Here is a 19,757-nt window from a genome sequence, read left to right as displayed (position 1 = left end):
AAATATAAAAATAGTGGGTATTGCCAATATTTGTACGGTAAAAAATATTTGTATGAAATTTATTACGAAAAATGGCCATTTTTCAAAAATCCCGCTGGGGCGACCTCTAAACGTCTTTTCTGAAAGTTGCCGTCATACAAAAGTTTGTTTCTAACACCCTTAGCTATCATTTGCAGGGTGAGCCCCCAAGCTTTTTGACCATGTGCAATTTTGGGACAACCTAGTGTACAGTTCTGCACCCGTTCCAAATGTTCTAGCAATAATATCCATGTCATCCGCAAGACAGATTGGCCAGATTTCGTAAAGATCGTACCCCGGCTGTTGAGCCCGGCTCATCGCGTAACACCTTCTAGGACGAGGTTAAATAGTAGGCAGGAAAGTCCATCACCTTGTCGTACACAGCAAAAAAAAATCACATCATTTTCGCTGCACATCAGTCGCATCGTAAAAGTGATGTATCGATTACATTCTTTCCACGCAGCAAATTAGCCGCCGCAGCTTGAAAGTGGGTCTAGCAATCGCTATAGAGCCGAATCAATAGATGAATTATTTATAGGTAAAATATTGGCATGGATTCGTACATTGATCTGTTGATTGTGAAGCATATTCTTTACCTCTCGGCCATTTCACCGAGTTGGAATGAGCATGATAAATATGATACTGCTTCTACTTGATTTACTGAAACGGGTTTATCGACGCTTTTCGTTGCCAACCAGGGTGTACATGGTAAGTGTGATAATTGTTGGAAAACGATGTAATCGGCAGAAATTACATCCAAAAATGGATACAGCGCCAGAAGTTACGCGCCTGCATATTACAAAATTATTTGCTGTGTAGTCCCCGTCAAGATTCGAATGAACTGAATAGTTCACCCGAAATCCCTACGCTGTTCTGCACACCGTCCATCGTTGCTCTTATCAGTCTGGAAAGCTTCCCGGGAAAGCTGTTCTCGTCCATAATTTTCCATAGCTCTGTGCGGTCGATACTGTCGTATGGCGCTTTGAAAACGATAAACAGGTGGTGCGTTGGGACCTGGTATTCACGGCATTTCTGGAGGATTTACCGTACGGTGAAGCAGTGATGGAATTACTCTCCTCATGAAGCAATTCGCGAGTGTAAAGCCAACACAAGGCTTACTCACGATTCCGAGAGTAAACAGTGTGTGAGTTTATTCGCACCCGCCTGCTTCGTGAGTAAGAAGCAAAACGAAAACAGAAACACTCATGAGCTTTTATTCGTGAAGAACTAGTGGAGGTGCGGGAAGTGCATTTTATTGTGGTTATAATAGCAAATCCAGTGATTATCCAACATAAACTAATGCTTTATGCTTCATTGTTCCTGAAAAACAGCACTGTCAGTCGTAAAAAAGCGTTTTTCGTCAAAATGCAAAAATCTCACGAAGCTTCGCGAATCACATGCGAGTGCTTGCCAGCTTCGTTTACTCACGAATAAAGAAGTGCGAGTATTCCCGGGCCCCTGTTGTTCACGAGTACCTATGTTTGTTTCGGTTTGTGTCTGCTCAGCTGCAATCTTCATTATTTTCCATCCCTGCGGTGAAGATCTGGTCCGTTGTCGACCGGCCGTCGATGAAACCGGCTTGGTAACTTCCCACGAACTCATTTACGTTTGGTGAAAGACGACGGAAGATGATCTGAGATAGCACTTTGTAGGCGGCATTCAAAATGGTGAAAGTTCTCGAAAGTTCTCACACATTATCTTGTCGCCTTTCTTGTGGACGGGACAAAGTATCCCTTCCGTCCACTGCTCCGGTAGCTGTTCGGTTTCCCAGACTGCTTGACTGCTAACTGGTGCAGACAGGTGGCCAACTTTTCCGGGCCCATCTTGATGAGTTCTGCTGCGATACCGTCCTTACCAGCCGCTTTGTTGTTTTTGAGCTGGTGGATGGCATCCTTAACTTCCCTCAGCGTGGGAGTTGGTTCGTTTCCGTCCTCTGCTGCACCAACATAGTCATTTCCTCCGCTGCCTTGGTCCTTCGTGCCTACATTCTCTTCGTCATTCAGGTGCTCGTCGAAGTGCTGCTTCCACCTTTCGATCACCTCACGTTTGTCCGTCAGGAGGCTCCCGTCATTATCCCAGCATATTTCGGCTTGCGGCACGTAGCCTTTGCGGGATGCGTTGAGCTTCTGGTAGAACTAACGTGTTTCATGTGAACGGCACAGCAGTTCCATTTCCTCGCACTCCGCTTCTTCCAGGCGGCACTTTTTCTCCCGGATGAGACGGGTCTGCTGCTTCCGCTTCTGTCTGTATCGCTCCACATTCTGTCGGGTTCCATGCTGCAGCATTACCGCCCGCGCTGCATCCTTCTCCTCCAGAACCGCTCTGCACTCCTCGTCGAACCAATCGTTTCGTCGACTCCGTTCTACGTACCCGATAGTGTTCTCGGCTGCGTTGTTGATGGCTGCTTTGACTGTACTCCAGAAGTCCTCTAGAGGGGCCACATCGAGCATACCCTCGTCCAACAACGCTACCTCGAGATTCTGCGCGTATGCGGTGGCGACATCCGGTTGCTTCAGTTGCTCTAGATCGTACCGGGGCGGCCACCGGTACTGTACATTGTTAATAACGGAGAGTTTTGGGCGCAGTTTAACCATCACCAGGTAATGATCAGAGTCGATATTTGCGCCACGATAGGTCCTGACGTCAATAATGTCGGAGAAGTTCCGTCCATCAATTAGAACGTGGTCGATTAACGATTCCGTTTGTTGTGGTGATCTCCAGGTTTAACGATACGGGAGGCTGTGCTGGAAGAAGGTGCTACGAATGGCCATGTTCTTGGAGGCGGAGAAATCAGAGAGACGTAGGCCATTTTCGTTCGTCAGCTGGTGGGCGCTGAATTTTCCAATCGTCGGTCTGATTCCTCCTCCTGGCCTACCTGAGCGTTAAGATCCCTTATGATGATCTTGAGGTCGTGGTTTGGGCAGCGGTCGTACTCGCGTTCGAGCTGCGCGTAAAATGCGTCTTTGTCATCATCAGTGCTTCTGGAGTGAGGGCTGTGCACGTTTATTATGCTAAAGTTGAAGAATAGGCTCTTGATCCTCAACCTGCACATTCTTTCGTCGATCGGCCACCAATGGATCACGCGCCTCTGCCTAACACCCATCACGATGAAAGCTATTCCCAGCTCGCGTGTGTTGCCGCAGGTCTGGTAGATGGTATGATTACCTCTAAACGTTCGCACCATGGATCCTGTCCAACACACCTCCTGCAGCGCTACGATGCCGAACCCGCGGCCCTTCAGTAGATTGGCGAGTACGCGGGTGCTCCCAATGGAATTGAGAGATCGGCAGTTCCACGTACCGAGTTTCCAATCGCAAATCCTTTTTGTACGCTGGGGTCATTGCCGTTGGTCTCGGTTCGTATTATTCTGTTGCTGATTTTCCGACACCAACCTCCTACTTTCCGGAGGACCATAGTGCACAGTTGAGCTTAGAGTCCTTCCCTGGCACTCGGACGTAGATCAGCCGCCCATGGGGATCAGACGCTGTAAAGAAAAAAAAAATGTATGATTAACTTCTTACGAGCCCTGACAACCCTTGCCAGGAATTCCTGGCATAAAATTCAAAAAATGTTGGATTTCCGAATTTTTGATGGAATCGCTGAAGGAATTTTTGAAAGAATATATTCAATATTTTCCGAAAAAATCGAAAGAGGAATTTGTGAAAAATGCCATGTATAGTTTTTTGGAGAAATCACTGGAGGAATCTCTAGAGAAGTTCTGGCGCACACCATGGAAGATTTTCTTAAATAATCCCTGGAGAAATTTTTGAACGAATCCTTGGAAGATTTTTTGGAAGGTATTCCTGGATGATTTTTTAAATTAATCGTTAGAGCAATTTCGGAAAAAACTCATAAGAAGTTTTCTAACCACATTCTGGAAAAAGATTTTTTTTAGAAATCAATAGATGAATTTGTGAAGGAATGCCCTGGGAATTTCTTGAGAAATCCGTTTAAGATTTTTTGAAAAATTCGTAGGAAATATAAAGGATTTCTAAAGGATTCCTCTAAAATAATGTTTGCAGGCAACTTAAAGGAAATATTGTAAAGTAATCTTTGAAAGATTTTCCAATGCAATTTATTAAATTTTTTTTGAAAATATTCTCAGAAACAGTTGTTAAATAATTTCTAAAAGATTCACCTGGCGATTTTCTGAAGCAATCCGTTTAGGAGTTTCTGAAGGGATCTATAGAATGTTTTCTAAACACATTCTTAAGAACATCCGAATAAATCCTTTGCAAAAATAAAATTTTCACAACATATTTTTTTTAAATTAAAGAGGAGATTTATATAAATGTAAAAGAAGTCTTGAGAATAATTCTTAAAATGTAGATTGTGTTGCATGTTTGGGGTGACCAATAGCTTCGAGATTTAAGAGAAGCGTGTTATTGGTTCAAGAGTCTATTTATTACTAAATCTATTTACATATTTATGATCAATCGTTTTTGTAGCTCTTGTGTATACATTTTTGATAAATGGGTATTGCGTGTATGTCTTGAGTGCTTGCTGTATGTTAGGTGTAGTCCGCCACACATGTATGGGGGCGCAAAAAATAGGAAAACTCACAAATGTTTTTTTTACATTGATTATTGCGCTGTCACTCGTAGAGCTTAAGTACCTAAGATTATGCATGCTAAAAACTAAACGAGTGTTTTAAAGAAGCGTATTCTTGTACTGAGAGCCAAAAATACATGTTTTTATCCAAAGAGCTACTTAAAGTAACCTCAATGACACCACTGACTGAAAGTAAAAGACGATCATTCCGCATTTTTAAGGGTTAAACTTAATTGTATCCAGCACATTCCTTACAAAGTACTTATTTAGCAACTCACTGTTTCTGATACCTGTTTCAAAGTTTTCCTCTCAAGAAAAAATAAATTAAAAACAATGCACCAATTAAGAAGAGAAAAACGATCTGCTGTCCATCAATCTGTAACTCGTTTAACCACACACAAAACAAACACTCTCCATGTGCATCGAACGTTTCCACATGTCCATTGTTCCGTAAGCCTCTGACACCATATGTAGCCCAGCTTTCCGGAATAAGATGGATGTTATGCCGCAGAACAATTAGTCTACCGCGTGTGGGAGAGATTGGTGTAAAATGCACCGCTGTGCTTCACGTCCGTCTCATGATAACATTTTCTGGGATGTTGTCCGGTACTTTAGCTCGAACACTCCCAGAGCTTTCCATTTCTTTTCGAGCTAAGTTTCAAGACCGTAGATTACCATTCTATACTTGGTTGTCGGCCGTTAACGAGGATTTGAGTCCTTGATCATTATCTCTTGTAACACTGCTGTTAAAACTTGTCCTGTTTTGCCAAGTTCAACCTTCTAGCTTGAACTATTACACGTATTTGCAACCATTTCTGAATGTTTATGCTTCGTGTTGTCCGCGAAACGAACAAGTTGGCTGAATCTGTTTGAAATAAATTATCCCCTCGTGAATCCATTTCACCCATCTCTCCCCTTCACATTCCCCCCACATTATAGATCTGCGCGCATTGTCCAATCAGCAAAACGTTTTCTCACCCATCCATCTGGTTCTGCAGAGTTTAACATCACAGCTGATCCCCCGTTTTTCTTTTCTTCTCTCGTTTGTTCACTTTCAGAAAGAATGAAAAATAGATCCGCGCAATCAATCGGAGCAGCAGCTGAAGCAGTAGCAGCACGGACAGCCAGAGCAGTAGTGCCAGAGCCAGCTTTGTTGGAGGAGAAGGTGGTGGTGGACGGTAACCAAAACCGTGACGACGCCACCAGTAGTGGAAGATGCTCTCATGGCATTTCGTAACGTGCGTGATTGGAATTTTCATCCTCGGCCATGGAAGTTTCCTAACACAGACGACGACGCCAACAATAGCTAGTGCAAGTAAGTTACGGCGGGTGCGATTTGGTTATTTATAATGGGTTTCTCACTCGTTGCACTATGATCCAGCATCTAGGAAATACGACTACAGTTACAATTGAAGCAACAGAGGATTTTTTATTATTCTTCTTTTTCTTCTGTAACATTCCCACTGGGATAAAGCCTGATAAGGCTAAATGAGCAATTTTAATTGAACAGTTAGTCAAAAAATAATAAACCTGATAATTGAACTCTTATTTTGTTGTCAAATTTAGCTGGAAGGCTACATATTTTCTCGAATTCTTTGATCAATTCTTTTCTCTTCTTCTTTTCTCGATCAGCCTAGATAGCTGTGTAGTGTCGGTAGCGATTGTCTCAATTGGCTAAGAATAACACTACGGACCGCCTGTTCCGGTGGTAAGAATCCACCAACAGGTGACCCCTAATTCATGGTGTGATGCGGCTTCATGCTTACCGTGCCTAGGAATGAATGGCTAGGGGGGTCTAATAAAAACATAACCGCTAACGGAGCCTGTGGAGTACCAGGGCGCCCTCCACAGTATGTAGCCCTTACTGCGCTAACCGGAGCAATGGTGCAGTGGACCTTGTGTTTCTCCGAGACAATCAGCTGCCCTTCTTTAGTCTCACTTGAGGCTAAATAAGAGCGGGATTATGAAGATGTTGTTAATTAGTTTAAATTTTCACCTATATGGTTTCGCATTATGCGATTTACACAGTGTATTCTGTGTATCCTCGCCTTTGGCGTTTTCCAATCGATACCGATTTGGTTTTATTGTTGCTGTTCTTTGTTGTGCTGCTGTTGCGAAGAGTTTAATCTTACTTAGTTTGGGTAGTGGCTACGGTTAGGATAGCTCAGATCAATCTTCAGCATAAAAGAACAGCAACGATCAATCTTTGCAGACTTATGCAAAATGGTACAGCCCAAGTGGCCTTGGTACAAGAACCTTACTTTCGTAAGGGAAATTTCTATCTAGGAAACCTTGTGAACCCGGTGTTTGCCACTTTCAGTAAACATGAAATGGCAAACTCGCGTGTCATGCCTCGAGCCTGTGTGCTTGTCAACAACGCAATAGTTGCTACACTCATCTCTGAACTAACCACCAGAGATGTATGTGCTATCACAATTGATGTATCTGTTGGAAACCTCAACAGGAAATACGTCTATTGTTCTGTGTGTTTACCACATGATGAACCATCCCCTACGGATGCTTTCAAACAAGTCATCGCATACTGCACTTCAAAAGGCCTTCCGCTAATTGTTGGCAGTGATGCTAATGCTCACCATATCATCTGGGACAGCTCAGACATTAACTTGAGAGGCTCCAGTTTGATGGAGTACTTAAGTAGTACAGATCTTGCATTACTTAACATAGGCAACCGCCCAACCTTCATGGTATCTGCTAGAGAGGAAGTGTTAGATATAACGCTTTGCTCTAGCAGAATTAGTCACGAGCTGACCAATTGGCATGTGTCAGATGAAGAATCTTTATCTGACCATCGCTATATCTTTTTTGAACATTTAAATGTTACTTCGCAAACATTGCGTTTCAGGAATCCTCGGTCAACAAACTGGGATCTTTATACTGATTTGGTTGCAGCCAAATTTCATGGATATTCACCATCCATTGACACTCCAAGTGATTTAGATGATGCCGTTGATACTACAACGACCTTCATCATGGAAGCTTTTGAAGAAGCATGCACTCTACGGTCTGTGAAGATCACAAGAGGAACCCCTTGGTGGAACTCTGATCTGGCGAAACTCAGGAAACAATGTAGAAAGAGTTGGAACAGACGACGTTCGGCTGGTTCGGAGGCTTTTAGGTCGGCTCGCAAGGCCTACAGGAAAGCTCTCCGGTCTGCTGAACGATCCGGCTGGAAAAACCTTTGTACAAATGTTTCCAGCTTGAGTGAAGTCAGTCGGTTAAACAAAATCCTTGCGAAATCTAAGGATTTCCGGGTGAACGAACTTCGTTTGCCAAATGGCGATCTGACTTCCTCTGATGAGGAAGTTCTGGAATGCTTATTCAGCACACACTTCCCTGGATGTGTGGATATTACATCTTCGGATGATCCTGATGTCTTTTCTTGTAGTTATGATTCTTTAGCTTCGGCTCGGAGTATTGTAACTATAGAATCGATTGAGTGGGCTCTTAATAGCTTTGCTCCTTTCAAATCTCCTGGGGCAGATGGGATTTATCCTATTTTGCTTCAGAAGGGATTTGATTATTTCAAACATGTTTTGAAAAAACTACTTGTTTGCAGTTTTGCTACAGGGTATATTCCCAAATCCTGGAGGGATATTACTGTAAAGTTTATTCCGAAAGTGGGTCGTGCGTCGTATGAAGAAGCAAAGAGTTTCAGACCTATCAGTTTGACCTGTTTTCTTCTGAAATGCTTAGAACGCATTGTGGATCATCATATCCGTGATGTTCATCTGGCCAACGTGCCTCTTCATGTGAACCAACATGCCTACCAATCTGGTAAGTCCACTGTGACTCTTTTACACAAGGTTGTTTACGATATCGAGAAAGCATTCACTCAAAAGCAATCTTGTTTGGGTGTTTTCTTAGATATCGAGGGTGCCTTTGACAACGTGCCTTTCGATGCCATATTGGAAGCCGCACGGAGTCATGGTATATCTCCAATGATTTCCAATTGGATTCACCAAATGCTCAAAAACCGATATCTCTTCTCGACATTGCGTCTAGCAGGGATTTGGAAATTGAGTGTTTGTGGATGCCCCCAAGGGGGAGTCTTATCACCGCTTTTGTGGAATCTCGTAGCAGATACGCTATTGAGGCAACTCAATAATAGCGGTTTTCCTACTTATGGTTTTGCCGACAACTACCTAACATTGTTAGTTGGTATGTGCATCAGCACCCTTTTCGACCTGATGCAAAACGCCCTTCAGGTAGTTGAGGGTTGGTGTCGCCAATATGGCCTTTCGGTTAATCCGAGTAAAACATCTATTGTTCTTTTCACGGAAAGGCGAAACCGTAATGGCGTTCGACCTTTGCGTCTCTTTGATTCTGAAATCGATGTGACTGAACAGGTAAAGTACGTTGGAGTCATTCTTGATTCCAAGCTTTCCTGGACACCTCACATTGAGTTCAGAATCAAGAAAGCTTGTATGGCCTTCGGGCAATGCCGGCGTACTTTTGGTACAACTTGGGGTCTAAAACCCAAGTATATCAAATGGATTTACACAACTTTGGTTCGGCCAATATTGGCTTATGGATGTCTTGTGTGGTGGCAAAAGGATGAAGTGAGAACGGTCCAATCAAAATTAGGCCATCTCCAAAGGATGTGCTTAATGGCGATGTCTGGAGCGTTCTCTTCAACTCCTACGGCAGCGCTAGAAGTTCTCTTTGACGTTGCCCCACTACACATTCATCTCAAACAAGAAGCCCTTTCTTGCACTTACCGGTTACGGGTACTCGGTCTACTAGAGGAAACTCCTGTGAACCGCAGTTCAACACACACCTCGTTGTTTCCACTTTTGGTGAATTGGGACAAAATTGTCCTTGCTCCAAGTGATCTTACAATTGCTTGTAATTTTCCATATAGGACATTTTCCACGAAATTCCCTTCCCGGGAAGAGTGGACATCTGGTTATCTGGAAAGAAGTATTTCAGACGGCATCGTATGTTACACTGATGGCTCCCTTCTCGAAGGTCGAGCAGGTGCTGGTGTTTATTCTCGTGAGCTAAGGCTGTATCAGTCTTATTCACTTGGTAGACACTGTACCGTTTTTCAGGCCGAAATCTTTGCTCTTATGTGCGGAGTGCTATCAGCACTTCAGCAGCACGTAATGGGCAAAGTAATATACTTCTGTTCAGATAGCCAGGCTGCTATTAAAGCACTTGCTTCGGCCAACTCCAGGTCGAAGATAGTTATCGCTTGCCGAACTCAAATCGAGGAGCTGAATTCAGCAAACGCTGTTCACCTTCTATGGGTACCTGGTCATTCTTCCATCGCTGGAAATGAATTGGCTGATGAGTTAGCTCGCTCTGGAGCATCACATGACTTCATTGGCCCTGAGCCAGCTATTCCGATATCGAAGTGTTGGATTAAGCTTCAGATTCACACCTGGGCTGTCACTCAACACAGACAATATTGGAATAGTTTGGAGTCATGTCGTCAAACCAAATTGTATAGTGCTGAGCCATCTCTACGGGTGGCGAAGTATCTAACTAATCTGTCTAAGCAGAATTGCAGCATGCTGGTCAAAGCATTGACTGGCCACTGCCGACTCAGCTATCACATGGCGAATATTCAGCAAGCTGATTCATTTGCCTGTGATAGCTGTGAATCCGATTATGGAACTTCGTATCATTTGATATGTAACTGTCCAGTTTTCGCGCAACTGCGTTTCCGAGTATTCGGTAAACACTTATTAAGTGAAACTGACTTCAGAAACCTGAATCTTCAGGATATTCTGTTGTTCTTAACCCGCTGTGGTAAAGAGCTATAGGCTCTCTTTCGCTTTATGCGTTATTACAGTGCCCTTTTCAGGGCGCTGTTTGAACCCATTGTGGTACGCTTGTGCGTTAGTACCCTCTTCCAGGGTATTTTTCCTATTTCCCTACCTGTCCCTTTCCCCATCCAAATCCTTTTTCCTTCCTTTTCCCTCAGGTAGATGATGAAATAGGCTGTTATTTTGGCGATGGCACAAATGTCCCAAATGGAGGATAACGTGCCTCTGGAGCCGGCCTTCTGATACCTGATACCTGATGATCCAGCATCTAGGAAATACGACTACAGTTACAATTGAAGCAACAGAGGATTTTTTATTATTCTTCTTTTTCTTCTGTAACATTCCCACTGGGATAAAGCCTGATAAGGCTAAATGAGCAATTTTAACTGAACAGTTAGTCAAAAAATAATAAACCTGATAATTGAACTCTTATTTTGTTGTCAAATTTAGCTGGAAGGCTACATATTTTCTCGAATTCTTTGATCAATTCCATAATTGAATCGAGAACCTAAGCACTGCAATAATCTATAGATGGTTTCTGTTAATAAAGCAATCGTTTGAAGAATGTCATCATTGAAATGCCCCTTTCTGATTTCAAGTAACATAATAGTACCATAAAACGAGCTCGCCAATTTATATGCATTCATCTATTCCAATAATCCTGTTAATCTCTTGTTATACCCTAGTGTCTAAGCATTTTTTTAAAGATTTAGAATAGTTTTCTAGCATTTAAACGACTTTGAATGCTGTTTTAGGGAGGTTACAGAGGGATTTTTTCAGGGTAGCTACCGCTTAGGCTTGATTCAGCCTAAGGGTTTCAGGGGCCCTAGTGGACTTCAATGGGTTTTTAAGGATGTATCAGAGACTGTTAGAAGGATTGCAATTCAATTCGTTACCATTGGCGTATCTAGGATTTTTTCCCAGGGGGTGCCTGGGGGGTGCCAGTTTCAGTGGCTTCTAGGTTATTTTGCTTTTTTTGTAAAAGGAAGTACCGATCCTCCCTCGATTTTTTAGTATAATGATATACTGCGTCGCGGATAAAAATAGAACGTAAATTTAAACGCGCTATATTTTAAAGAACAGTTTTTTTTTGGAAAATCCAAACCGTTGTACTGATGTGAGGTTTGGAAACTTGATAACATATAATAATAATACATGGAATTTGTATGTTAGAAATTGTTTTGCAATTTATTTCAATTAAGACTTTTGCAAATCTCTCAGAAATTCCTTTGGATTTGGCAAATTTCTTCGGAAATATCTTTGGATCCCCTTCGGCAATTTCTTTAAGAATTTATTTGGTAATATGTTTAGAAATTGACACTAAACACCTTTCACGCATCTTTTGAATTTGATTGATTGATTTATCTTTATTTGAGAGACTTTCAGCAGGCATCTTTTGAAAATTTTAGCGGCAATAACTTTGAAAATTTATTCGGAAATTCTTTTATATATCGCTCCAATAATTGTAATGAAAATTCTTTAGAAAATTTCTTCTGTAATTATTTAAGGAATTCCTGCAGCAGATAGTTTTGGAATACCTTCGGAAATCCCGATATTACTTGCATTGAAAATTTATTCGGGAATTTCATCAGCAATTTCCTTGGAAATTTTGGTAACTTCGATTATTACTGTGGGAACTTCTTCGGTAATTCATTTGGAAATTGATTCGACAAATTCCTTAAAGATTTCCTTCGAAAATTTATTTGAAAAAAAAATCTTTGGTGGTTCTTTAAAAATTCTGTCACGGTGATACTACGACAATTACTTCTGGAATTCTTTCAAAATTTTTTTCAGGAACTCCTTTGATGATTTCGGAAAATTCTTTGAGGATTTATTAGAAATTTTTTGTGAATGTTTGTGAAATTTTTTAAAGAATATATTTCGGCAATTTATTTTGAGATTGCATTTAGCCAATTAAAAAAAGAAAGCCTTGATGTTTTCTTTAGGAATTCTACCGGTAATGAATTCCTTTGCAACTACTTTGAAAGATTTTTTTTATTTGTATTACGGAATTTTTAGCCCTAGGCTAGATGGACTAGATCACGCCCGAAACCGGTCGACGTAAAGGTAATTTTAATCTTTTCTTGACGATTGTAAGAACGATAAGTGTTATGTCTTGTCTCATGTCGCGTCTCGCGTGTGTCGTGAAGTTGTTACGTTAGCATAAACTGTAAAAGTTAATAATTCCTTTAGCATGTTTTTTTTCATTTCTGTGGTAGTTTCATTGGAATTTAATTTATTTAATTTCTTTAGTTTTTTTTTATAATTTCAATAGCTATTCTTTTGAAATTATTTTAGAATTTTTTTTCCAGTTGTTTTGCAAATTTCTCAGGCAATTTAATCGTGATTACTTTTCAAATTCTTTATGATTTAATTCTAGTTATATCTATTGCTTCCGAAAATTGCTGAATTGAAAAATCAGAAATTCTAAGCTGGGCTTGCTTGAAGAAAATCCTATGAAATTCATGGAAAGCTTCCCGACAAATCCCAAAAGAAATTACTGGAAAAGTTTCCATCAAAATTACCTTAGAACTTTCGAAGTTGTGGAGTGAACATGGTGTGATGGTTAGATCACTTGACTATCACGCCGAGGACCTGGGATCGAATCCCACTCACAAAACAATGTGAGTTCTTGCTTCGGAAGGGAAGTAAAGCGTGGGTCCCGAGATGAACTCTTCGTTTTTGGACGTGTACGAACAACGTACGAAAATCAACGCAGTCAGTCGGACATTGTCCTGTAGATGGGCTAGATCACGCTCGAATCCGGCAATTTAAATTTTTTCTTGATGATTGTAAGAACGATAAGTGTCTTGTCTCATGTCGCATCTCGTGTGTGATGCTGAAGGAACTTGCAAAGAAATGGCCATACTGTGGTCTAGAGAACACGGAGTCGTGGGTTCGAATCCCACCCATCTCTCAATTTGTCAATTAGCTATAATCTGTGGCTTCTAATTAATTATAAGTTTTTCCCGTACTTCCCTAAAGGATTTCACTAGAGATTTTTCTAGTAATACCTCCTGGAATTTCTCTGGAAATTCCAACTATTCCCGAAATTCGTTTAGAGAATCCTCTAGAGATTTATATTGGAATTTCTTCAGCTGGAATTCCTTGAAGAAGGCCAAGAGGAGTTCCAGGAGTAATATCATGATTAATTTCTAGAGCAATCCTTTATTAACTCTAGAGGATCTCCTGGATGAGTCTTAAGAAAAATCCCTGGAAGAATCAAATGCATTTCTGAAAGTATCCAAGGAAAATTACCTAGAAGAATCCCATCAAGAATACCAGAAGAAATCCCTAGAGGGATTCCTGTAGGTATCACAATAAGAATTTCTGGAGGAGACCTAGGAGGCATTGCTGACACATTAGAGGCAGCAAGAATCGTTTATGGAACCCCAGGAGGAGTTCCTGGATGAAAGTCTAGAGGAATTCCTGGAAGAATCCAATGATAAATATTTAGAGAAATCCCAGGAAAAAATCCTTTAAGATTTCCAGGAAGAAACACTGAAAGCAATGCTCCTATTAAGATTGCCTTGAATAATCCCAGCAAGTTTTTGGAGGAATCCCTGGAGAAATTCTTAGAAGAATCCCCATAAGAACTCCGTGAGGTATTTCAGTAAGTATTTCAGGAGGAGTCCTAGGAGGAATTGCTGGAAGAACCATAGCAGGAATATCTTGAGAAATTCAGCTGAAATTCCTGGAGGAAGAGCATGAGAAGCTTATGTGAGAATCCTTGGTTAAAAATTCCTGGAGGAATCACCGGAGAGCTGCTGAAGAAATCACAGGAAAAATCTCAAGAGGTATTATTTGCAGCATTCTGGGATGTATCATTGTAGAAATTTCAGCATAAATCCTAGGAGTAATTGCTGGAGGAAACTACACAGAAAATGCCTGGGAGAATCCAAAGAAAAAATCCTTGGAATACCTAGAGAAGTCCCTGCAAGAACCGGTAAAGGTATTTTGAAAGAATTTATAACGAAGGCCCTGATTGAATCGCAGAAGGAATTTCTGAAGGAATCTCAGGAAGATTTTCCGGAAGAATTTCAGCCACAATGCTAGGATAAATTCATATAGGAATCACTAGAAGAATTTCTGGACGTATTCTAGTAAGAATTTATGGAGGAATTGCTGGAAGAACCGCAGTAAAACTTGTTTGAGGCATCCTTGAAGGAAGGCCAAAAGGAGTTTATGCAGGAATTTCTGGAGGAATCTTTGGATAAAATCTCTGAAGGAATTCCTGGATGAGTGCTTGGAGAAATCCGTGGTAGAAGAATCAAAGAATTTCTGCAAGAATTCCAGGAAGTTTGCCTGGAAAGATCCCAGCAAAAAAGCCAGAAGAAAGCTCTAGAAGAATCCGTAGCATAATTTCTAAATTTCCACAGTTAGAATTTCTGGAGGAATTCTTAGCTGGAATATCTGGAGGAATTCTTAGAATCAGGAATACCGGGGGTATCTTAAAATTAGTTCCCCTAAAAATGCCTGGAGGATGCCTGGAAATCTCAGGAGGATTTCCCGAAAGTATTGCAGCAAGTAAGTGTGCCAGGAAAATTCCCTAGAAGTATTTCTGGAGGAGTTCTAATGGGGATTGCTTGAAGAATTCCAGCTGGAATTCATTGAGGAAGGGTAATAGAAGTTCTTGGAGGAATCTTCTGTGGAATTTCTGGAAGAAACTCTGGACGAAGTCCTGGATAAATCCTTGAAGAAATCTCTGGAAGAATCACCGAAGGGATTTTTAGAAAAATCCAAGGGAGATTTTCCGGAAGAATTTCTGGAACTTCCCTAGTAAAATACCTGGAGGTACCATATTGAGAATTTTTGGAGGAGTTCTAAGAGAAATTGCTGCAAGAATCGCAGCAGGAGTTGCTTGAGGAGTCCTAGCCACAATTCCCGGAGGAAGGCCAATATAAGCTCCTGGAGGAATTCCATGAGAAATTTCTGGAAGAATGTCTGAATAAAATCTCTGAAGGAATTCCTGAAAGAATCACCGGAGAAACTTCTGAAAGGTTCCCAGGACGATTGTCTTGAATAATCCCGCCAGGAATTCCTGAAGGAATCCCAATAGATTTTTTTAGAGGAATCCCTAGAAGAATTCCAAGAATTTCCTAAGAAATCCTAGGAGAAAATGCTGGAACAATCTCTGCAGAAATTTCTAGTATGTACAGGGGGTGGCCAAAATGTTTGGGATAGGCAACTTTTTTTTCTCTCACAATAAAGTTCAACATGGATTGTTTAATCTACCTTCCGATGCAAGAAGTAAATCAAATTTCATAAATACAAGCACGTTATAATCGAAAGAGAGGTGACTTAAATAGAGCCTCTCATCTGCACTTAGGACCTATAGAAATGTTTGGCCTGAATATCCTAAACGCTAAAACGTACAACAAGTATTTAAGTAATTCTGGGTGTGCTTAAGTTTTGTTGAAATGTGCCATTAATAAATATTAGAGTTATTGTGTTAAGTTTTAAATTTTAGGTATCTGTCAAGAAAAGATTCTAGGGGGTGCCAAATTTGTTCTAGGGGGTGCCAATGTTCGTTACAGAGAGTTTAAAGGGGACTCATAGAGATGTCGGGAGATTTCAATACGCTTTCATAAACATTTCTAGGTATTTTGGAAGATTTAGAAAGTCTGGGGATTTCAGAAGGTTTTTTAGTTGTTTTAGAGGATTTCAAGGAAATTTCAAGATTAATCAGAGGTATTCCAAGGAGGTTTTGAGAGGTTTCAGGGGGTATTTAAGGTCTTTGAGGGGATATTGGAAAGCTTCTGGGTTTTACTAGGTGTTACAGGGGGTTCTCGTGTGGCTCAAAAGGGTTCCATGGCGTCTCAGAAGCATAAAGGGTGTTTCAGGGTTGTTCTAGAGGAATTTCAACATGATACAGGGAGTTCCAAGGAATTTCAGATGGGTTCCGAAGAGTTTAATGGGATCTCAGAGATTTAAGTGTTTTCAGGGAATTTTCAGAGGGAGTTTTTATGACAACCCTTTGGGGCCGTAGAGGTCATAATGAACCCTGGCGATGGAACCGAGCATAACAATTGTTTTTCAGACTAGAGAGGTTAAAAAATAACAACTGAATCTAGTGAGGTTGCAGCAGCAGGGCAAAACAAAAGGTTAAATGGTTTCAGGAGGTACCCCAGAGGATTTCAGACGCCTTCGAGCGGCTTTCAGTAGGATCTTAGGGAATTTCAAGGGGGTTCAGAGGTGTATCCGATGAATTCGAAGGCTTTCCGAGGGAAAAGTGGTTCTTCGAAAAGATTTATAGGTGGGCCAGGGAGGGGCCTTGGAGGGGTTTTAGAGGGTTTCCGGGGGATGCAGAAGATTTTCAAGGTATTCCAGGGAGTTAAGAAAGCTTCAGCAAGATTTCAGGGAGTTAAGAAAGCTTCAGCAAGATTTCAGGGGAAATCGAAGGTGTTTTAGGGAGGTTTCAGAAGGATTCAGGCGTTTTCAGAGGGTTTTAACCCTTTGGAGCCGGAGGGGTCATATATGACCCCAACATAGAAACGGCTGTATAGATTCACCCATTCGATAAAACAGAATACTGTCTTCGGCAAAGTTGTTGCAAATTGAGTCCTCTATTAGGGAAAAATGGGAATATTTGTATTTGGGACTTCATTGAAAACCTAGAACATCCTGAACACCATGAAATTTTGAAAAACGAAATAATGGACATACCAGTTGTTCTAAAAGCTGAGCTTAGATGTGGGTAACGTTTATATGTATTCATTTAGCCTTCGTTAAGGTTATCAAAAGGTATTTTATATTCTGGGATGTTCTAGGCGTTCCAAACTGTCCCATAATGAAGTCCTTCAATTCTACAAGAACAAGGTTGTGTATTTTCGCCACAAATAATAGCATTGCATAACCTACTGGGATTGGTAAAGCTCTCGACATCTACAATATCATTTAAAGACACTATAGGGATATTCCAGGTCAGCCAAACTACCTTGGATTTCAGAAGTTTAGGTCTACACTCGTAACAGTAGATATATTTGTTATACTGAGTAACGTTGTATAATCAACCGTAGCTACTGGAGCAACCTGAAGTCAACTACCTTATTGGAAACCTTTGGGACATTTAGGGTCGTCCAAACTGTTATATAATGAAGTCCTTCAAATCTACAAGGAAAACTTAATGTGTTTTCGCCATAAATAGTAATATTGCATAATCTGCTGGGATCCGCGAAGCTCTTAAAATCTCAAATGTCATTTGGAGACACTACAGGGATATTCCAGGACAACCAAACTACCTTGGAATTCAGGACTTCAAGTCTACACTCGTAACAGTGTTTATATCTGTTCTACTGAGTAACGCTGCATAATTAACCGCAGCAATCTGAAGTCTACTAGCTTATTAGAACTATTGGGACATTCAGAGTCGTATGAACTGTTCTATAATAAAGTTCTACAAAGCTACTAGAATAATTTTATGTATTTTCGCCGTAAATAATAGCATTGCATAAACTACTGGGATCCGTGAAGCTCTTGACATCTACAATGCCATTTATAGACACTGTAGGGATATTCCAGGTCAGCCAAACTACCTTGTAGTTCAGAACTTCAGGTCTACACTCTTGTCTACACTCGTAACAGTAGCCATATCTGTTTTACTGAGTAACGCTGCATAAACAAGCGCAATTACTGGAGCAATCTGAAGTCTACTAGCTTATTATAATCCGTTGTGATATTCAAGGTCGTCCAAATTGTTCTATAATGAAGTCCTTCAATTCTACCAAAAAAGCTTTATGTGTATTCGCCATAAATTGTAAGTATGGCAAAATCTGCTGGGACCCGTGAAGCTCTTGAAATCTCAAATGTCATTTATAGACACTACAGGGATATTCCAGATCAGCCAAACTACCTTAGAGTTCAGGACTTCAGGTCTACAGTCGTAACAACAGCCATAACTGCTATACTGAGTAACGTTGCATATTTATCCGTGGATACTGGACCAATCTGAAGGCTACATTTTTTTATTATTATAAACCTTTGCTTTGCTTTGCTTTGCTTTGCTTTGCTTTGCTTTGCTTTGCTTTGCTTTGCTTTGCTTTGCTTTGCTTTGCTTTGCTTTGCTTTGCTTTGCTTTGCTTTGCTTTGCTTTGCTTTGCTTTGCTTTGCTTTGCTTTGCTTTGCTTTGCTTTGCTTTGCTTTGCTTTGCTTTGCTTTGCTTTGCTTTGCTTTGCTTTGCTTTGCTTTGCTTTGCTTTGCTTTGCTTTGCTTTGCTTTGCTTTGCTTTGCTTTGCTTTGCTTTGCTTTGCTTTGCTTTGCTTTGCTTTGCTTTGCTTTGCTTTGCTTTGCTTTGCTTTGCTTTGCTTTGCTTTGCTTTGCTTTGCTTTGCTTTGCTTTGCTTTGCTTTGCTTTGCTTTGCTTTGCTTTGCTTTGCTTTGCTTTGCTTTGCTTTGCTTTGCTTTGCTTTGCTTTGCTTTGCTTTGCTTTGCTTTGCTTTGCTTTGCTTTGCTTTGCTTTGCTTTGCTTTGCTTTGCTTTGCTTTGCTTTGCTTTGCTTTGCTTTGCTTTGCTTTGCTTTGCTTTGCTTTGCTTTGCTTTGCTTTGCTTTGCTTTGCTTTGCTTTGCTTTGCTTTGCTTTGCTTTGCTTTGCTTTGCTTTGCTTTGCTTTGCTTTGCTTTGCTTTGCTTTGCTTTGCTTTGCTTTGCTTTGCTTTGCTTTGCTTTGCTTTGCTTTGCTTTGCTTTGCTTTGCTTTGCTTTGCTTTGCTTTGCTTTGCTTTGCTTTGCTTTGCTTTGCTTTGCTTTGCTTTGCTTTGCTTTGCTTTGCTTTGCTTTGCTTTGCTTTGCTTTGCTTTGCTTTGCTTTGCTTTGCTTTGCTTTGCTTTGCTTTGCTTTGCTTTGCTTTGCTTTGCTTTGCTTTGCTTTGCTTTGCTTTGCTTTGCTTTGCTTTGCTTTGCTTTGCTTTGCTTTGCTTTGCTTTGCTTTGCTTTGCTTTGCTTTGCTTTGCTTTGCTTTGCTTTGCTTTGCTTTGCTTTGCTTTGCTTCGCTTTGCTTTGCTTTGCTTTGCTTTGCTTTGCTTTGCTTTGCTTTGCTTTGCTTTGCTTTGCTTTGCTTTGCTTTGCTTTGCTTAATAATTTATTTGAGGCTCATGCGCAAACGGGCATAACGGAGCCGAATCTTTGCTTTGCTTTTCTTCTTCAGGGGGATTTCAAAGGGATTTGAAGATGTTTCAGAGAGGCTTCAGGGGGTTAATGGGGAACCCAGGGAGTTTCTTGAGCTTATGCTGAAGTTTCAGATTTATCTGAACACATTACATGAAGTTTCAAGGGACCATCGAGGAGTTCGAAGTGATTTCAAAGATTCCAGTGTGGTTTCAGAGGGGCTTCTGCTATTCCGGAGGTTCCATAGGATTCCATAGGGTGTTTAATGTAAAACAAGGGATGCCAAAGAGGGTCAGTA

General features: G+C 41.0%; 1 protein-coding gene across 1 annotated transcript in view; it reads left to right on the top strand.

Moving 5' to 3' along the window:
• The window catches only part of LOC115255251 (plasminogen), a 95,291-nt gene that overhangs the window by 54,833 nt on the left and 20,701 nt on the right, over positions 1–19,757 (top strand). Inside the window, exon 2 of the mRNA XM_029853198.2 lies at positions 5,628–5,884. Within this exon, the coding sequence (XP_029709058.1) occupies positions 5,785–5,884 (100 nt within the window). The 5' untranslated portion in view covers positions 5,628–5,784. The remainder of the gene's footprint in view (positions 1–5,627; positions 5,885–19,757) is intronic.

The sequence above is a fragment of the Aedes albopictus genome, chromosome 2 (assembly GCF_035046485.1).
Source record: "Aedes albopictus strain Foshan chromosome 2, AalbF5, whole genome shotgun sequence".
Lineage (NCBI taxonomy): Eukaryota > Metazoa > Arthropoda > Insecta > Diptera > Culicidae > Aedes > Aedes albopictus.
The sequence above is the reverse complement of the archived record's forward strand: the minus strand, read 5'-3'. Positions and strand labels throughout refer to the sequence as shown.